This window comes from Cervus canadensis, chromosome 13 (genome assembly GCF_019320065.1).
Source record: "Cervus canadensis isolate Bull #8, Minnesota chromosome 13, ASM1932006v1, whole genome shotgun sequence".
NCBI lineage: Eukaryota > Metazoa > Chordata > Mammalia > Artiodactyla > Cervidae > Cervus > Cervus canadensis.
In genome coordinates, this window is record NC_057398.1 from 50,504,612 (window position 1) to 50,525,388 (window position 20,777).

At 40.6% G+C, this 20,777-nt stretch overlaps 1 protein-coding gene across 1 annotated transcript in view; it reads left to right on the forward strand.

Annotated features, from left to right (window-relative positions):
* LBR (lamin B receptor) overlaps positions 1 to 20,777 on the forward strand; it is a 28,689-nt gene that overhangs the window by 3,090 nt on the left and 4,822 nt on the right. The window contains exons 2-11 of the mRNA XM_043485576.1: positions 2,344 to 2,522; positions 4,332 to 4,547; positions 6,937 to 7,020; positions 7,691 to 7,883; positions 9,290 to 9,486; positions 11,806 to 11,860; positions 15,160 to 15,351; positions 16,044 to 16,147; positions 17,059 to 17,184; positions 20,156 to 20,324. Of these exons, the coding sequence (XP_043341511.1) occupies positions 2,358 to 2,522; positions 4,332 to 4,547; positions 6,937 to 7,020; positions 7,691 to 7,883; positions 9,290 to 9,486; positions 11,806 to 11,860; positions 15,160 to 15,351; positions 16,044 to 16,147; positions 17,059 to 17,184; positions 20,156 to 20,324 (1,501 nt within the window). The 5' untranslated portion in view covers positions 2,344 to 2,357. The remainder of the gene's footprint in view (positions 1 to 2,343; positions 2,523 to 4,331; positions 4,548 to 6,936; positions 7,021 to 7,690; positions 7,884 to 9,289; positions 9,487 to 11,805; positions 11,861 to 15,159; positions 15,352 to 16,043; positions 16,148 to 17,058; positions 17,185 to 20,155; positions 20,325 to 20,777) is intronic.

Consider the following 20,777-nt stretch of genomic DNA (forward strand, 5'->3'; position numbering starts at 1 on the left):
CTTGACTGGAGCCGAGTGAGGAATGTATATTTGTATGCCCAGAGGCTATTTCGGGGATGAAGGTGATGCAAGGAGAGATTTTTCGTACTGCCTTCTTCAGAGGGCCTAGCTTGTTCAGTTGGTGTTGGAGATGTCAGGAGGAGCTGGTTTTGTCCTGTGGAAATGTGAATCTGCTGGTCCATCGAGGGAGAAGTTCTTACTACCTAAGAGCTAGAGGCACCCAGCAATCAGTCGATGTTTGAAAAAAAGTAGCAAATAGGTCTCATGTAAGTGGCAATTCCTGCAGATTGCTTGTGGTTTCTTAGGGTGTTGTTCTTATACCAGGCTTCATGGGCTGTGCTTTGGTTCACTGGAAAAGGTTATAACTGGAGGTTGATGTTTGTTGTAGGCATTTGAAAAAAGAGCTAGGATACTGGCCTAGTTATGTGGTTGGCAGAATTACTTGGTATACATTTGAGACTTCAGCTGTAAGACTTGAAAGATTTGTGAAAACCCCAAATTTGCTCTTCATTTTCGATTTGAAGTTATTTTTCTCACTCTTGGTAGGTTATATAATGTTAATTATACAACCTTGATTTTCCTAGTCTGTCTCATAGTTTACTGTTTGTAATAAAGGTAATTTGTTAAAATTAGATGATACATCCTTAAAGCCTACATCTTTAAAGACTACAGTCATCCCTCTTTATCCATAGTTTCACTTTCCGAGGTTTCAGTTACCTGTGGTCACCTGTGGTTCAATAATATTAAATGGGAAATTCCAGAAATAAACAGTTCATGACTTTTAAATTGTGCGCTATTCTGAGTAGCGTGATGAAATCTCTTGCCGTCCCTCATCATCCAGCCTGGGATGTGAATCGTCCAATCGTCCTTTGTCCAGCGCATCCACCCCATTAGTCACTTAGTAGCTGTCTTAGTTACCAGGTCAGCTGTTGAGGTATCGCAGTGCTTGCATTCAAGTGACCCCAATTTTACATATATATATATATATATATATACTCCAAAGCACAAGGGTAGTGATGCTGGCAATTCAGATTATGCCAAAGAGAAGCCATACAGTGTTTCTTTTAAGTGAAGGGGTGAAAATTCTTGGCTTAATAGGGAAAGGAAAAAGAATCATATGCTGAGGTTGCTAAGACCTACGATAAGAACAAATCTATTGTGAAATTGTTAAGAAGGAAAAAGAAATTCATCCATTTTGCTCTTGTACCTCAAACTGCAAAAGCTATCAGCCATAGTGCACGATTAAGTGCTTAGTTAAGATGGAAAAGGCATTAAGTTTGTGCAATAAGATATTTTGAGAGACCGTCCACTTTCGTATAACTTCTATTAAAGTTGTTGCTGTTCAGTTGCTCAGTCGTGTCTGACTCTTTGCAACCCTGTGGACTGCAGCACGCCAGACATCCCTGTCCTTCACCATCTCCTGGAATTTGCTCAAACTCACATCCATTGAGCTGGTGATGCCATCCAACCATCTCGTCCTCTGTCATCCTCTTCTCCCACCTTCAGTCTTTCCCAGCATCAGGGTCTTTTCAAATGAGTGAGTTCTTTGCATCAGGTAGCCGAAGTCTTGGAACTTCAGCTTCAGCATCAGTCCTTCCAGTGAATATTCAGGGTTGATTTCCTTTAGGATTGACTGGTTTGATCTCCTTGCAGTCCAAGGGACTCTCAAGGATCAGTTGTTCTATATTTGTCCTATTAATAGTTATTATTGTTAATCTCTTGTGGTGCCTAATTTATAAATTAAACTTTATCATAGGTATGTATGTGTAGTATATATGGGACTATAGTATATATCCCCATAGTATATATGGGGCTCTGTACTGTCTGTGGTTTCAGACATCCATTGGGGATACCTGGAGGTCTTAGAATATATCCCTCTCGGATAAGGGGGGAACTACAGTTTATGTAGATTTGTAAATCAGAAAATTTGCGCCCTTTGTGAGATTGTGCCTCGCTAATTAAAGAAGCGTGGTCACTGTAGGTGGGCAGTGTTTTCCATGGTGCAAATCATTTGAGCCTTTATGTTTTGTCATATTTAGTCCTCAGGGCCACTGCTGTGTGTAGAGTGATTTCCAGTGAAATCTGCTGTGGAGGAGAGAACAACCTGTATGTCCTGGCTCTGCCGCTTCATGTTGTCTCTTTCTGTGCCTTGGACAAAACAGTTAACATATTTAAGCTTCAACTGTAAAACAGGAATTGTGCACTCTTTCCTCCAGAGGCTTCTCTAGCCCGAAAGTCTTGACCCGTTAAACATTTTGGAAAGCTGTATTTTTGTGTTTAATCTGTGAGAAAAGACAAATGTGTATATGTTCAGACTCTTTTTTTTTTTTTTTAACTATTCAGACAGATTTTTGAAAATGTCAAGTAGGAAATTTGCCGACGGTGAGGTGGTAAGAGGTCGATGGCCTGGGAGTTCGCTTTACTATGAAGTAGAAATTCTGAGCCATGACAGCAACTCCCAGCTTTACAACGTGAAATACAAAGATGGAACTGAACTTGAATTGAAAGAGAGTGATATCAAGGTAAGCGCTCTTTGGTTTATGGACCATGCTTATAATAATTGGGAAATCACAGTAGGCGTGGTTTTTAAGCTTAGAGCAGTCAGGTCTGGCTCTCACACTCCTTCTTTGGGTCCTGTCCTGATTTTGGCTCTGGAAGTGTATGAATGAGGCACGGTGCTGTTCCTCAGAAGCTCCCAGTCTGCTGAAGTCAGACACGTAGATCACCCTGCCCCTGGTTTAATGCACTCTGCCACTCTGCGACAGTTTGTCTTGGGTGGTACTGGGGCATAACAAGAATAGGGAAGGGCATGGGGTTTTGGGGCAGGCTTTCAGAGCTGAGTGCTGAGGACAGATAGAGAAACTCAGGTGATGGGGCCAGGGGCTTCCACAGTGGGTTGTGTGCCAAAGGCTTGGGTGGGGGTGGACACAGGCAACCAATGCTGAAAGGGTGTGGTGGATGAGGGCCAGAGGAAGGTTAAGAAGGAACCAGAACTGGAGGGGTTTGGGCTTCATCCTAGACACTGAGATTTAATCAGGAGAGTGATGTTAATTGGTTTTGAGCCCAGGGCTTCTCAACCTATCTGGTGAGGACCTGAGCTTGAAAATATCTGATCCATGGCATATAAGTACTTATTAATATATCATAATTATTAGGCAAATGGAAAAAAAAATGTACAAAATAAAAGCCTTGACTTTTAATTCTCAGATTCAATAGACATAAAATTACTTGGTCAAAATGCTATAAAAATTTCTACCCACTTCTCAATTTCATTCCTTGTCTCAGATCAGTAACCCATCTCGAGCCCACAGCCTATGGACCACAGTTCAAGTGCTGTAGACAGTGGTCTGTGACGGTTTTGAGTAAAAGGACAGGTTGCAGATGTCTGAGGCACTGTGGGACGTGTAGTTCATACAGTGTGAGAGTAGGTCTGGGTGTGGCAGTGTCTCAGTGAGATTTTATTCACAGATGCGGAACTTTGAATTTCAGATAATCCTCATGTGCCACCAAGTTTCATTCTTCTTTTGAGTTTGTTTGCCGTCATTTAAGAACTGTAAAGCCATTCTCAGCTCCAGGGCCACACAAAGTGGGTGGGAGGGATTTGGACTGGGAGGTAGTTTGCCTTCCTTGAGGTCTAGATCCCTGGAAACATTTGGAGTAGGTTAGGGCAGGGTAAAAACATTACGAAGTAACCCAGTCTTGGACTTTTTTCAAAAATCTGATAGTGTTTTATTTGGAGTGAAACGTGGGACTGATTTTCTTATTATTGTTTGTGTGCTGTTTTCTTTTGTCCCATCATCTCAGTCTTTTTTTTCTTTAAAGATTTTCTTTTCTTTTTTTGATGTGGACCATTTTTAAAAGTCTTTATCAAATTTGTTACCATATTGCTTCTGTTTATGTTACGGTTTTTTGGCCTCAAGGCATGTGGGATCTTAACTCCCCGACCGGGGATCAAAACCCCCTGAATCAGAAGGGGCAAAGTCTGAACCACTGGACCGCCAGGGAAGTTCCCGTCTCAGTCTGAGTCAGTGTTATTGTATCTCTCGTATATGTTATTGGGACAACATACAGCTACTTGATTTAGAATATGCATTTCATGGCAGTACCGTCAAAGGAGAGTTAGGAGTGGAAAGGCTGCCTTGGTCTCAGGAGAGACGGGTCATTGCCGCAGTTGTCATTGGCCTCATTGGATGGATGCTCTGCTCCCATGAGCTCCTGAAGTGACTTTAGAAGCACTGGTGCCGATCTCCGCCATTGCTCCCTTCTTGCAGTGTGGGTCTGCGTGTGTTATGACTTAAATGCTGAAGCTCTGCCCTCTCCTCCCTCTCTAGCCTTTAACCTCCTTCAGGCAAAGGAAAAGTGGCTCGACTTCTAGTTCTCCCTCCAGACGCCGGGGGAGCCGCTCGAGGTCTCGCTCCCGCTCCCCTGGCCGGCCCCCAAAAGGATCCCGCCGATCCGCCTCAGCGTCGTACCAGGCTGACCTGAAGGAAGCAAGGAAGGAAGCCAGGAAGGACATGTTGGAAGTTAAGCTGACTCCGCTGGTGCTGGTGCGTGTGTTTGGGAGCCCTCCAGCCTCTCACGGCGTTTAGTCTGCCCAGATCACGTCTTCCCCTTTATGTGTCCGCGTGTGAGCTGCAGTTAATAATATTAAAGTGTCAGGGAAACATTAAATCTAAGGTGATGACTTGGAAAGCTTACGTTAGAAATTGAATGTTTGGAAGAATAGAAGGTATAATGCTTTTAAGTGCCATGAAAAAGAACGTTTTTAAGTTTTGAGTGTTACTTAATGTTGTGGTTTTAAAAGAAAAAAAGCAGTGTTTAAATTTTAAATAGAGGCAAATTATAGATTGAACTAAGTTTTTATAGTAATTAAAGTTCACGTAGAAAATAATGAGATAAATAAATTTAAAAAATTAAAAGAATGAGACATAATATATGGTATAAAAACATTCTTGTTTAGCATCACTGTACTTAATTACCTTCTGTACTCAAAGATGACACTTTTAATTGAATTACTTTCACAGTTCAAGGTTGGAAATATTAGGGTATGCAGAACCTGTAGGACCTTGCACAATGAATATTTTGGATCATAGACCAAATCAAAATTACAAGTAAACAGAATTGAATAAATTTCATTGTTTACTCTCTTCACTTAATGTTACCTCTACTGGATAAAATGCACACAGGTTTTTAATAACCTTAAAAAACTGGATTATTACATAGTGTTTTGTAGTCAGATTTAAAAATTTTAAGATATTGCGAATAACCATCTATTATATTTTCCTACATCACTTTTGTTGTTGTACAGTATTGTTTGGTTTACTATGAATTGTATGGAGGTAACATAATTGTTAGCACCCTTGTTGATAAGATATTTAGCTTTTTTTCTTTTAAATTTTCATTATTATAAACAAATATTCGTACACATCTGATATATCCTTAGGATAAAATCTTATAAGTGGAACTGCTCTGTCAGATGGACAGAGTAGATTTGAGGCTTTTATTGCATATTGCCAAATTGTTTCAAGAAAGTTTATACCAGTTCAAGTAGGGTATGAATGACTATTTTCTCATTCTGAGTATAATAGTTATTAGTTGTTTTTTTTTTTTTTTTTGGCCAATATGATCATCAGAGATTTTCAACTCACTGTTTTAAATTGCATTTTGATGATTACTAGTGAGTTTGAACCTTGTTAGTGGCTCTCTTTACTAGTCAGATGACTCAGGGTAAGGAACAAATGTTGTATGCTTTCTGTCACATGTCATTTTTAGCTTTTAATGACCACTATATTTTTTACAGTGTAACTTCCTTATAGTCCTGGTGACCCGAGAGCTACAGACTAGCTTTGCTCCTCACCAGTTGAGCCCTGGGCTCACCATGGACTCACTGCTGAGTTGAGGATGGTGTGATGTGCTTGAAAGACCTTACTTAGACTGCACGTAGCTTTGACATCATGTCATCCTTGTTCTTTTGGACTCCTGATTGTGATATTTGCATATTTTGCCTCAGCGTGGATACCCTGTCAATTTGCCATCATTACAGTTTAGGGTCAGCTGACTAGCGGTGTTACAGGATTACACTGTGGTTGCTGTGGATTACATGTTGTACATTTGCAAAACCACTGCTAAGTGGCTCATTGGCACTTTGATAAACTCGAGTATATGTTGAATGCTGTCACTGCTCAGTTAGACCTTGATTTGAGCTAGAACTTGGTCCTCTATTAATGTTGTCTTCTGATAGCTAGCCCTTCAAAGGATATATTTATTTTTTTAATTTGTTTTCCTCCTATTGCTTTATTAGCAGTATAATCTGTCTATGACTTTAAAGGAGCAAAGTTACAGATTTCAGCCATACATTGCTGAAAAATGTTTTGTAAATTTAAGTCCTTCCTTTTTACCATCAATAAGAAATTCCTTCCACTGCTTAAAGAGAATGACATTCAGGGAAAGAGGCTGAGTTGAGAAAAGAGAATTAGGGAGAGAAAATGTAAGGTTAAATAAAAATGAGGTAGATGAAATTGAGAAAATAGGCAGTTCACAGATTACTAGTAGTACTCTGTAAGTACCCACTATTTCTTCATTTCCTATTATTTAGAGTATCTGTTATTGAATAGTGAAATTATAAGATTTAGTCTAATTTTGCTTAAAAGATGAAACATTTTATGAAAGATGTTATGTTACGGAAAAATCCAAAAGAACTCTTTGGCCAATGCAATAGAAACCTCTCAGAGCCAATCTTTTGAAGATTGGGAAATTCTAGTCAATTCTATTCCATTTCATTTTTAGCAAAAATAGGCTGAAATTCTTGAGTTCAGGCTGTGAAAATGTTTGATTGGTTTTATTGCTTGGTTTCACAATACTGAATTTTTACCATCATGTTCCCTTTTGCTAAATTACCATTCTTATGGTTAAAATGTTTTATATTCTTCAATTTAGAAGCCATTTGGAAATAGCATCAACAGATATAATGGGGAGCCTGAGCGCATCGAGAGGAATGATATACCTCACAAAACCACACAGGTATGAAATGGTTCGTTTTATCTCTTGGGCAGTTTTTTTCTTTGTTAAAGTGACTTTCTCTAAAGAAGCGCATTGAAAACCATCATGTTTCCTAGAATCTTTTCTAAAATTCTGTCCTTAAATTAAGACTGAACATAGAGATTGTCATACTGAGTGAAGTCAGTCAGAGGAGAAATATCGTATGACATCCCTTATGTATGGAATCTAAAAAGAAATGATACAAAGGAACTGAATTAAAAAACAGAAAGAGACTCACAGATTTAGAGAATGAACTTGTGGTTGCCCCGGGGACAGGATAGTTATGAAGTTTGGGATGGACAGGTACACCCTATATTTAAAATGGTTAACAAACAAGGACCTATTACCGTATAGCACATGGAACTCTGCTCAGGGTTATGTGGCAGCCTGGACGGGAGGGGAGTTTGGGGGAGAATGGATACATGTATATGACGTATGGCTGAGTCCCTTCATTGTTCACCTGAAACTATCACAACATTGTTAATCGGCTGTACCCCAACACAAAATAAAAAGTTAAAAAAAAAAAGACTGAATATAATTTAACAAATTTATTAGTTTATATGGCTATATTAAGATACTGAATTAGTTAATGTGGTAGCATTCATGATACTTATTGACTATAGATATTTAATACTTTTTATTTTTTAAATAGGAAAAATTCCATTTGTCACAAGAGAGTAGTTATGTACCTACACAGTATAGCCTTCGTGCAAGAAGAGAAGAGATCACATTAAAAGAAGTAGATTCGAAGGAAGAAAAAGTTGTCACAAAAAGACCTGCGTTGTTGAGAACCTCAGAAGTGACAGCCACACAGTCGAAGGACTTAGAGTTTGGAGGAGTACCTGGTAGGCATCAGAATCAGCCTGGGGAGGGCAGGTAGGGTGGGCCAGTGGTCATTGCTATAAAGTGAGCAGGAAAGGCGTTTCTCTGAAGAAACCTGCAGGCAGCCAGGTAGTGAGCCTGGTAGGAGCTTGGGAAGAATTTTCATTAGAAGGAACAACAGGTGCAAAGGCCTGAGTGGGAGCATTTTGGAGAGTTATCATAGAGGAGAAAGGGTGTCCTTGTGGCTGTATGTAAAACTTTTAGTGATCTTTTAATAGGTTTTGAGCAAAGAAGTGTAAAGTGACGAAGGGGAGGTTGGCATGATAGTTGTATGTAGGAAGGACAGTGAACAATCAGTGATTGGGAAATCTGCTAATAATCAGACCATGGTGCCAGGGCCTGGCTTGGCAGTAACACTGGGAATAAGCTGTATGCTTCCAATGGGGTCATGGTGTCTACCTTACCTGCTAGACAGGTTGCTTTTGAGGGTCAAAGATCTGAAGTGTTCAGAGGCTTGGAGTTATTAAGTGGGTGGAGTTGGTGAGGTTTTATGAGGTTATACCAAGAAAGGACTTCTTGGTCAAATAGTTCAAAATTCTGCATGGCTTAACTCCTTTGTATTTTATAAGTTATAACTCTAGATGGTGTCCAACATTGCTTAACAGTCTGCGTGCATGCTCCATAAATGTGGTACTGGTTTTTGTTTTTTTGAAAAATAATTGTACTCATTTATTTTTGGCCCTGCTGGGTCTTCATCACTGTGCAGACTTTCCTCTGGTTGTGGTGGGCAGGGGCAGCTCTTTGCTGCCATGCTTGGGTTTCTCTTTGCAGTGGCTTCTCTTGCTGCGGAGCGCGGGCTCGAGGGGCATGGACTTCAGTAGTTGCAGCTCCAGGGCTTTGGGGCACAAGCTCTAGTCCTGTGGCATGTGGGATCTTCCCAGATCAGGGATTGAACCAACATCCCCGGCATTGACAGGAGGATTCTTAACTGCTGAGCCACGAGGGAAGCCCTGAATGTGATACTGTTTTAATTGTTAGAGACTTAGGGATATAAAGTTTTTTGTTTTTTAAAGATTAGACTGATAGATAGTTTTTAGATGTTCCAGTCTTCAGATTGCTGGAATCTCAACATATTTACTCCCATTGTGGTTGGATTTTGAATGTTTTAGAAGTTGGTTTCCGAGGTGGAATCTAGCTCTTCAGTGCTGGGAGTGTGTTGTTTTTTTTACCACTTTTATGCCCGTGGTTGCTTTCCCAGAAGATGTAACAGGTGGACATGAGGACTATCTCATGGGGCATTAGACATTGGCTTCAAACAGCTAGCCAGACTTGAGTTCTGACCTTCACTAGAAACTCAAGTGATTCTTGAAAAAAAAAAACCTAGCCTGGGTTGAAATAAGAGCCTTGAATGTTCACTGATTATTTACAGGTGTTTTTCTCATCATGCTTGGCCTGCCGGCCTTCCTCTTCCTGTTGCTGTTGATGTGTAAACAGAAAGAGCCCAGTCTTCTGAATTTCCCACCTCCACTGCCAGCTTTGGGTGATTTATGGGAAACCAGAGTCTTTGGGGCCTACCTCCTCTGGTTTCTTCTTCAGGCTCTGTTCCACTTACTGCCAATTGGAAAGGTAAGGTTGTATTGTTGGGGCGTAGTGTAATGAGATGGTCTTCCTTTCACTCCCATGTTTATGTGAAGATATTGATAGTAGTTTTAAGGTTAAAAGTTGTCGATGGTCGTAACCACCCAAGTTTGGAAATTTTAGTTTGTTAAACCTTTACTCTTTGTGTTCTGTAACACTTGCTTATCAAGCAGAACTTTAAGAATCTGATTAACGGTTCTTGTGTAACTTTCCAAACCAAATAGAAAAGAATAAGCTGTTTTGCAAAATAGCCTGAGTAATAGCAGAGGTTGCTGGGGAAGAAAAAAGTTTCCTCTCACTATATGTCATTTCATGTGCAGAGTTTTAAATTATCAGTTGATAAGCTACTGAGCTCAATGGACTTTAGTCCGCTTCTTTTAGTTTTTAAAATATGAGTTTTCTAATTTTCATCTCAGAAATTTGTTATCTGGACCATTGAATGTTCTCTTCAAACTCATGCAGTGTCTTTAAAACTTGTCCTCAGTGCTGAGTATAGTCTTTTTTTTTCTTTCAGTAGGATCCTCTACTTGGATATATTTAAAGAACATGAGATTCCTTAATGAATAAATAATTCATTTAAAGATCTTATTCTTAGGGCTTTGCAAGTTTGCCAACTGTCTGTAAATGAAAGGATCAGTTTTATTGGGATTGGAGAATGCCAGTGATAGGAGGCTAGAGCTGCAACCTTTAAATACTTTGATACCTCACCATAACATTGACCCTAGAGAGGATTCTTGTGATGTGAATTTTCAGGTAGTTTTGTAATAAGACTCTACAGTAAAAACCACAAGTTCAGACAAACTTAGGTAAAGTGAGGTCAACTAGATAATATTTATTGAGAAGAGCAGTTTTGATGGGGTTTATATTTATTTATTTATAACTAACTAACTAACTAACTAAATACCTCGGAGAAGGCGATGGCACCCCACTCCAGTACTCTTGCCTGGAAAATCCCATGGATGGAGGAGCCTGGTAGGCTGCAGTCCTTGGGGTCGCTAAGAGTCAGACACGACTAAGCGACTTCACTTTCACTTTTCATTTTCATGCATTGGAGAAGGCAATGGCACCCCACTCCAGCGTTCTTGCCTGGAGAATCCCAGGGACGGGGGAGCCTGGTGGGCTGCCATCTATGGGATCACACAGAGTCGGACATGACTGAAGCGATGCAGCAGCAGCATATATATGTATATATTTCTAAATAAGTACATTTAGAAATATATATTAGAAATATATTTAGAAATATATTAGAAATATATAGAAATATATAATATATATAATTTAAACATATAATATGTAAATATATTTCTAAAGAACTATATAATATATATAATATATTTCTATATATATATATACACACACACACATATATATATTTCACAGACTAAAACCCAACATAGGAGTTGTTAGATACCTTTAATAGATAAGAATCATTTGAAATTAGCATGTGGTTTTGCTAATCCTGTGATCTCAAACAGATATTACATTTCTACTGGGTTCCCTTTCATAGCTAATGAAAGAGTATAGTAGTTTGGCTGAAGACAAATGATACCATATTAGTATTTTACAATTTATAATGAATTGCACTGTTTCTGAATATTTTGGGGACTCAAATTTAGTTGCCATTGGGCAAGTGAACTTTTTAACTCATCCCATTCAAGTGTGTTTCTTGAGTACCTTTTATATGGGGATGCTCTGGGTGATCCAGATGAAGGGATGATATGGTCCAGTGAACATGCTCACTGTCTCTTATTGGAGATAAAAGAATCACATGAAATGATTGAATAACTGGGTGAGCATATATTTATAAATAGCAGAACAAGTAAGTATATGAGTTCCTGCCATCAAATACATGGGCCATAGTGAACTGGGTGAGTGGGGTTGAACCTGATTGAAAGGACTGCACAAATGTGAGGTGCTGGAGTTGTACTCCACTTTGTAAGCAGTGGGGAGTCATTGAAGAATTTTGAGCTAGAGATCAACTAGATGTACAGGTTTTTGAAAACACATCTAGTCTTGTGGTGGGACATGGGATGGTTGGGGGAGGGTGGTTATTGTAATAGTCTGAGTACACAGAGAAGTCACTACTAGATTTGTATTTGAGATAAACTCCTGAAGGTGGAATTACTTCACCAAAGGGCGTGCTGCAAAGATTTTTGAAACTTGTTACTAAACTTTCCCACCAAAAGATGATCCTCCTTGTTGGGCATATTGAAATTTAGGTGATTTTACAAGACATACACACACACACATGGTAAAGTGATGTGCTTTTTAAATTTTTTAATTAAAAAACAAAACTTTTCTTTTAAGGTTGTAGAAGGAACCCCTCTTACTGATGGAAGAAGACTCAAGTACAGATTAAATGGTAATTTTTTTTTTAAGACTCAAATTGATGCCTTGATAGCACAGACTTTTGGGTGCTGTACTCTTTGAAACGATCAAAGCTGATTGCACCAGAGCAGTAAAAAGTAAATTATTTCTTAGTAGTCTAAAGGGCATGCAAATAAACTGCTCATACCTGCAGCCAGTATGTCAAAATTATGCTGTGTAGAGTGACAAGCCCCTCAGTCACTCTTTCCCTCTCTCCAGTTTTATTCTCTTTTTATTTGCTTATTTATTTTTGGCTATGGTGGGTCTTTGTTCCTGCCCGCAGGCTTTCTCTAGTTTCAGTGAGCAGGGGCTACTCTCTTGGCAGTGCATAGGCTTCTCACTGCAGTTTCTCTTGTTTGGAGCACAGGCTCTAGGTGTGTGGACTTCAACAGTTGTTGTAATGAGTGAACTCAGGAGTTGCAGATCCCAGGTGCTAGGCATGCAGGCTCAGTAGTCGTGGTGTATGGGCTTAGTTGTTCTGCAGCATATGGGATCTTCCTGGACCAGGTATCAAACTGGTGGCATCCCTTGCATTCCAGGTTGGATTCTTAACCACTGGACCACCAGGGGAGCCCCGGTTTTATTTTCTTAATAGCATTCATCATTCACTGAAGCAGTTTTGCATAAGCATTTTATCATCCTGAGTCATCTCCATGTAGTGAAGTCCTACTCTGATGTGGGCTTCCTGGCCATGCCTGCTCTTGGGAATTCTTGCTCATTTGCTCTGGCCAGTGGCCTGTGGGCCATCTCTAGGCTATAGTCTCAGTGCTTTTGCCTGGAAAACTTCCCCCAGGGTCAGCTGCCTCATCTCTGATGTCTCTCTGCTCAGAGAAGCCCTCAGGTCCCTTTCTTTCCTTTGCCCTGCCTTAGTTTCCTCTGTGATAGGCCCTCCAGACATCAGCGTGCTTGTCTGTTCACGGGGGTCTCCCCACGAGAAGGTGGCTTCTGGGCTGGGACTTGGCTGTGTCTTTGTGGTACCCTCCGTGTCAGCAGAGTGACTGGCCTGTAGGAGGCGCTCTTTCTTGGGAGCTCTGAGTGGATGGAGTGGAAGTCTCACTGAACATCCATAAGAGGGCCTTGTCCCTCTTGATCCAGCCCCTCTTGCGGTCGGAGTGTGTGCTGAGGAAGAGGATCAGCCCACCTTTGCTGTGTAAAGACTGATGAAGTTTCATTAACTTAAGAAATAAATGTATATATAGTGTGCTGCACTGTGCTTAATCACTCAGTCGTGTCTGACTTTTTGCGATCCCATGGACTGTAGCCCACCAGGCTCCTCTGTCCATGGGGATTCTCCAGGCAAGAATACTGGAGTGAGTTGCCATGCTTTCCTCCAGGGATATATAGGGTAGTTATCCTTAAATGATTTTCCACTTTAACTAGACTGAGTAGACTGTTTTCCTTTCCTTGGGAATTATTATTATAAATTTTAATTCTTGGGCTGTTTTAATCCTGTCACTTCTCACCAGTCTGACTGTGGCTGCTTTTCTCAGTGGCTCACCCAGCATCCACTGTATCGGAAATCCCTCTGCCGGGCTGCAGAGGGGAAGCCAGCGATACTCTAGATGCCTCTTCTGCCAAGTGTGGAAAGCATCGGGCCTAGCTCAGCACCTGACCCATGGTGGTTGCTTAACACTTTTTTGCTGCTCCTGTCAGATATTCCGTTTACTTTTACCAGATTCCTTGCTTCTGGAACCAGGGTTAAAATCTCCGACACACCTTCTCCCCATGCCTTGTTTCCCCGGTGAGGCTGAATCTGGGGAGGGATGGGGTGGTGTTCACTTCTTGCCATCAGGTCTGTCACTGTTTATATTTTGTGGGCTTCTCTCTAGGTACCCATTTACTTCTGAGTGCTCTTCTTTTCTGTTTTTGCTTCCCTTTGAAGGCACAGCTCCTCCCAGGCTGAGCACAGTAGTCCTGGGCTTGAAGCTGGCAGAGCATGCAGGCAGTGGCTGGAGCAGTTGCTTGATCCTTCTTTTTAAAATTTCCTCATCTGATTACTCTCACTCTAGTATTATAAAATTTTACCATTATAAACTAAGGGGAGTCCTAAGATGTTTTGAATAATTTAATCCACATAGGTGAGAGAGCAAGAGCAAGAAACTGCTTCATCTACCATTCTTTTTAATATTCATAAATTTTATGAGCATTAAATGAATGTTTTACAGAGTTACTCTTTAGAGTAAACATGATATGTGGAAAATGTGGATTTAAATAGTTAATTAGAGATGATGGTTTTACTTTACAAAAACTTTGGTTTCAGAATTCTTTTTTAAAATTTTTAAAAAAATTTGTTTTAATTAGAGGATAATTGCTTTACAATATTGTGATAGTTTTTGCCATACATCGACATGAATTGGCCATAGGCCTCCATGTGTCCCCTTCCTCCTAAACTCTCCTCCCACCCCCCTTTCAGAATTCTTATAATATCTACCTCTTTTCTGTGTTAGACTGTTTTTATCCAAATGCGATTTGACGACTTAGAGGACAGTTTTTGCAGACACTCGACTCCTGAAAGGAAAACTATTCCTCGGGTCAGAAGAAAAAGCAGACACTCAGCCTCTCTCTGTTGAGCTGTACCAGGGCTAGCTCAGGACAGGGGTTCCTCTCGTGGGGCCTCGTGGGTTCTTTTACTTTGGAATGAACTTTGCCTCTGGGCCCCAGCAGTCCCTTCCTGGTGTCTCCAGCCCGCCGGTCCCCTCAGTCCTGCCTGTAGGGGGCATTTGTGTTGGGGTCTCTTCTCTGAGGGCAGGCTCTTGAGGTCTGTGTTTGGGAGATAGAGTACAATTCAGGGTCCTTTGAGATCAATATCAATAAGTTATTTCAAGTAAAAATATTCATAATTTATAACCAAGATTACCCTAGGGCTTTAAAATGTATGTTTGGCCCAGCTCTGTCAGTAATTAGCCATTTGACTTCAGGCCTGAGCGTTTGGACCACGTGAATTTTGAGGTTCTTTTATGGTAAATTTTGGTGCACCTCTTTTCAGCTCTCTCTTAATTAAAAGCAGATGACTATTCACAGTGAAAAATATGTTATTATTATTAATAATTATGTTGTTAATTAACATACTATAAGTATGTATGGGAGATGTAGCATCTATATTGAAGGCTGCTAACCTCAGGGCACTGCTTGTTCATGTACTTGTGTGTATTTAGCCTGGATAATGAAACTAAGGCTTTAAAAAATAATGTTGCATTATTATTATTAGTATAATGTTGCATTATAATGGTATAAATCTCTTGTGAACCCTGGGGTTAACATTAATTTTTTTACCCCCCCCTTTTTATTTTAAAGGATTCTATGCTTTTATCCTGACATCTGCCCTCGTCGGAGCGTGTTTCTTCTGGAATGTGGAGCTTTATTATGTGTACCGTCATTTCCTTCAGTTTGCACTTGCAGCCATTGTTTTTGCCGTGGGCTTGAGTGTTTACCTCTACGCCAGGGCTTTGAAAGCGCCCCGGGACGAGCTGTCGCCAGCCAGCTCTGGTGAGCAGCCTTAGACGGTGTGGGTCCCACGAGTGCCTCCCATGAACGTGCCCTCCCACCCCCACTGGCCTCCCCAGCATCCAGTTCTAGGCTTTCATAGAATTCTCTTCTTTCTTCAGTTGATGAGAGATGAGAAATAGGAAAAAAAAAAAAAGATGAAAAATAATTTTAAGAAAAATAAAAGGAAGAAAATTTGATTCTCCCCTCATGCTTTCCTATTTGTTTCTTCTTCCTTTTTTAGTCACTTGATGACAGTAAGACATTTTAATAAGTTACAGCATTTCAGTTAACATTAGTGTTATAACAATTTATGGCATATATTTTGTTTGAAACAGTATATCTCCTTTTTTAAAAAAAATCAAATAATAGAGATTATAAATTGGTCAATTCTAACCTAAAATATTTAAGAACATTAAAAAAAATTAAGTGACTTATTTTAAAAATTGTGAGTCTGCATTAAAAAAAAACTCCAGTTCCCTCAAAATCCAGGAATCTGGGCCCCATAGGTCCCATGCCTGCAGCAGCAGGGATATTTCCAGATGGGACCGACACCCCCTGCCTGTCCTCCCTGACTGTTTGCCAGGCTCTGGGAGATGACTGAATTGTGACCCTGGGTAGTAGACAGCAGTGCAGTTTTAAAGTCTCATAGTTGGGTTTGGAATACCGTTTGGATAAAACTTTTCCCTTCTTAGGAAATGCCATCTATGATTTCTTCATTGGCCGGGAGTTAAACCCTCGGATTGGTACTTTTGATCTCAAGTACTTTTGTGAATTGCGTCCCGGATTGATTGGATGGGTATGTCTTTTTTTTTTTAAGTTTCAATTCAGTAGTACAAATTAGTCTTGCATTTAGAAAGAAATGTAGACAATTTTGAAGTGAGCTTATAGGTGGTATGTTTTTAGGAATAATTATAACTTTCCATACATTTGTCTACTTCAAATATTTTCTTACTTTAAATATAGTCCAAAGGGTTAAGATGTCCTGTTATAGGTTATTAAATGTTAAAAGAGTTTGTATTATTTTGATTATATCAGTTTGTGTTTATGTAAGAAAATAATAGTTTAGATGAATTTATGAAGAAAAAATATATTTTTCTTCCTTTAAAAAAAAATGTACTTTTACCTTATTTTAGACGTGTATGAAAGTTGCAAAAATAGAGTTCCTTCACACCACTTTCCCCAGTGTTGGTGTCTGACAGAGCCATAATGTAGTTATCAAGAATAGCAGTTAAAAAAGGAAAAAAAGAAAAAAAAGAATGACAAATTCACCTTTTACAGTAGTTTTAATTAAATCCATAGACCTTATTCAAGTTTCACCAGTCTTTCCACTGTTGGCCTTTTCCTGTTCCAGGATTCTCTTCAGGGTCTGACAGTGCATTTGTTTGTTATTTGGTCTTAGCATCCTCTAGTCTGTAGCAGTTGTTTAGTCATTCTTTGTCTCTCATGACTTTGACACTTCTGAAGAGTACTCATTTTGTAAGAGGGCCCCTAGATTTGGGTTAGTCCAACATTTTCTCATGATTGGAGTAGGTTGTGTCTTTGGCAAGACTACCACAGAATAAGTGTCCATCTCAGTACATCTTAGCAAGGGATTCCTGTGTGTCTTATCACTGATGGTGGCTTCTCAGTGAGGTGTGTCTGCAGCTTTCTCAGCTTGGAAATTACCACCTTTCTCTCTGGGAACTGTACCTGCCCCTTTTGTTTTAGGTGGTCATTAACCTGGTGATGCTTTTGGCTGAGATGAAGGAGCAGAATCGCGCTGTTCCATCATTAGCAATGATTTTGGTCAACAGTTTCCAGCTCCTGTATGTGGTAGATGCTCTCTGGAATGAGGTAAGTAATTTTTAAGAGCCTTGGAGTCAGATGGCATTGGGTGTGGGTGAGTGACTTGACTCCTCCAAGCCTCAGATACTTACACACAAGGTGAGGAGAACATAACCTGCCTCCACGGCTTATGAAGATTAAATGAAATGTGGGTCCATGTGACGCAGTGAGCTGACACACAGCGAGCTCTAACAGATGGTAGGCGTCCGTGTGTATCAGCTGCTCTGTCAGCTGCTAGATATTTAAGATCTGTGGATCTTGAATTGGTGGGTGTGACCGATTCATACAAATAAAACTTTCTTAGTGATTCTAATGGATGAAAATGGGTGGATCAATTCAATCCTATTATTGAATTAGGATAGTCTTTTTTGGATTATCAAGGAGCAGCTAGTTCTTAAATACTGGAGGAGTTGTTTTATTGTTGGTGTTTCAGAATACAAAGAACAGCTCTAATCACATGGATATAAAATCAGAAATGATACATTGAGGAAACCAGTTTAAATAATGCTGATTTCTTAACATGTGGCTTTTCTCATGCATTGATACAGGATCAGTTCTTTCTGCTACTTGAAGACTGGCAATGTTTGCTAGTCTCTGTCTCACCTAAATATATTACTCTTGAAAACAATATCTTCTTTGGGTCTGTTCTACAACTGTTTTGTCATTTACTGTTATCTTTGTAATCATCTCCTCCAAATTCTAAATTTTCTTTCAATTTTAAAAACAAAATTGATGGTCCTTCATCATGATGTTCCAAAGCAAGTGTTCATGGCAGCCTGTTGACATTTTGAGAGAGGGTCCTTCTTGAAGATGTTTTTGAAAAATTGTATCATTTGGTCATACTCAGTCAAGGCGACTTTGAAAACTTGATACCCATATGTCGATAATCTTCCTTTTCTTTGGGAGGAGATTAGGACCTCTTGGAGGTAAGCAGACCTCGAGTACAGGTAGCCACATTTGGACTCTTATTGAGCTCCTACCACTAAATGTGGACCTGGGCTCAGCCTGGGAAACTGCAAAGATGTTGGGAGCATCTGATACAGAGTCCTCTGAAAATTCCAAGTCTGCTCAAAATTAAACATGCTTCTGAAGTTAAAAAAAAATCAGCTCTTATAAATGCACTTCACCTTGCCAGTTGTAGGTCTTTCTTTGATTATGTAGTAAACAGATGCTCGGAAGATGGTAGGATATGTTTTACAAGTCAGATGATATTTCCTCTGTTGCTTTATTCCCTCAGAGATTATTTTTTTTTAATTCCTATCTGATGATGAGTAATTCTTCCTTCTAGTTTTCTGTCTTGTCATGGAAGTCACTTTTTAAGTAACTTGGAAATTCATATTTTCTAGAGATTGAAACAAACATTGACTTCTGTTAATTAACAAAAAATGATTGTGTCTTTTTTTTTTTTTTTTTTTTATGATTGTGTCTTAAGGCAAAACTCTTAAGGCAGTTTTTCACCTGGGGTAGTGGATTAAAGTTGGGAAGTTATTTTTTAAATAAGTCATCACTGTTTCAGCCAGATTATAGTTAGCTTCTTGAAGAAGAGACTTGATTTTATGGTTTTCCTTAGTATCTGGCATGCTGCTGTTCAGTTGGTGGATGCTTAATAATTTTCTTATTTGATTGAGTGATAGGAGTTCCTCTACATGTTAACGTGGCACACCTTGAGCAATGGAGACTATGAACTTGAATGTAAATGGCCCTTCCTCTGAGCCTCTGCTTCAGTCCTGCAGCCCTGAGTCCCCGGGCACTGGGTGGGGTTCATGGTCCTTCCTGCCCCTCCTGGCCCCGGGTGTTTGTATCCTGGCTCTTCCTCTCTGTGTCCCCCCTCGTGTGCTATCTTATCTGCTCCCCGGTGCAAAAGAATAGGCTTGTTGACTAGAGGGTGAACCAACAGGCCCGGAAACTGTTTAACAATCATTTTTCTGTTCTGTGGTCTTTTTGTTTGCTTTCTGGAAAAAGAAAAAAAAAATGCATTTTGGAGATATCACTCTTTTTCTTTACCCTAGAACACTGATTCTTTAATAGAGATTATACTTGCTAATTTTTCTGGCCAGTGTTGAGTACTGGAGTCTGAGGCAGGTTAGGGATGCCCTGAGACAGGATGCCGTCTCCACTTCCAGAGCTGAGGGCCTGCGGGTTTCTGGCTCATGCCAACCAGATCCACAAGAGAGTGTGTTCAGGTCCTAGCTTACCCTGAGCAGTGAAGCAGGCAGTTTCCCGTGATGCCGGGTAGTGTGGACAAGCTGCCTGACACGCTAGATTATGATCAGAAGTGAGGCTCGGAAGCCTGGCGTGCTGCAGTCTCTGCGGTCACAAGGAGTCGGACACAACTTCGTGACTGAACAACGTCAGCTAGGCTGGTGCGCCTGTACCCGGTGCTGCGGTGGCAGGAGGAAACCCGTGCTCCCCGCATCTTCCCGTCCAGTGGAGAGAGCCGCCGAGTTACAGGACTGTCAGCTGGCTTCAGCGAGTGGGGGGCTGAGGAAGGCAGTGCAGGCCAGGCTTCAGCTGAAGTTGGAGGAGGGTGTTCCCGGCAGAGGCGGGGAGCCAGAAGAGGCCTGGGGGGCTCTGTGGTTCAGGATCGTGGAGGGAGTGGCTGGAGTGACAGGGGATGAGGCGGAATGACGCAGTGTGACACCTGTGCCAAGGGAGACAGATCCCCACTCCCGCCTTTACACGTTTTAGGTTTGCTCTAGCGTCTCATCTTAGAGGATGAGATGGCAGGACGGCATCACCGATGCAACGAATATGAACTTGGGCGAACTCCCCAAGATGGTGAGGGGCCAGGAGGCCTGGTGTGCTGCAGTCCATGGGGTCACAAAGAGTCGGACACGACTGGGTGACTGAACAACCACCACCTTCCTTTAGCCTTTTGTAAATTTGACTGTAAATTAGTACTTTATTTGAATACTGTAAACATAGAAGCTTTTCTCCCCAAACTTTAAAACATTTTTTTCCCTTCTCTGTACCCGTTTAGGAAGCATTATTGACAACCATGGACATTATCCATGATGGATTTGGATTCATGCTGGCTTTTGGAGATTTGGTGTGGGTTCCATTCATCTACAGCTTCCAGGCCTTTTATTTAGTCAGTCATCCAAATGAACTGTCGTGGCCAATGGCTTCTCTAATCATTGCTCTGAAACGTGAGTATTAATTTCAGTTTCTGTGTATTAAGTATTAAGTAGTGTGTACTGAGTCTGTTGTGCTGTGGTACCTACATATTTACAGCGTGCCCTTTTAAATGGCCATGATTAGCTCAAGTATGAAATAATCTGTGATGGATGAGTTGAGTCATAAAAGATTCTTGAATCTTGCAAAGAGAATGGATGCTTCATCCTTGGGTTCTTCAGTAGTTATTTAAACATCATTTTGAACAAAACACCTGTTTTAAAATTTTATTCAGTTCAGTGCAGTCACTCAGTCGTGTCCGACTTTTTGTGACCCCATGGAATGTAGCACGCCAGGCCTCCCTGTTCATCACCAACTCCTGGAGTTTACTCAAACTCATGTCCATTGAGTCAGTGATGCCATCCAACCATCTCGTCCTCTGTTGTCCCCTTCTCCTCCTGCCCTCAATCTTTCCCAGCATCAGGGTC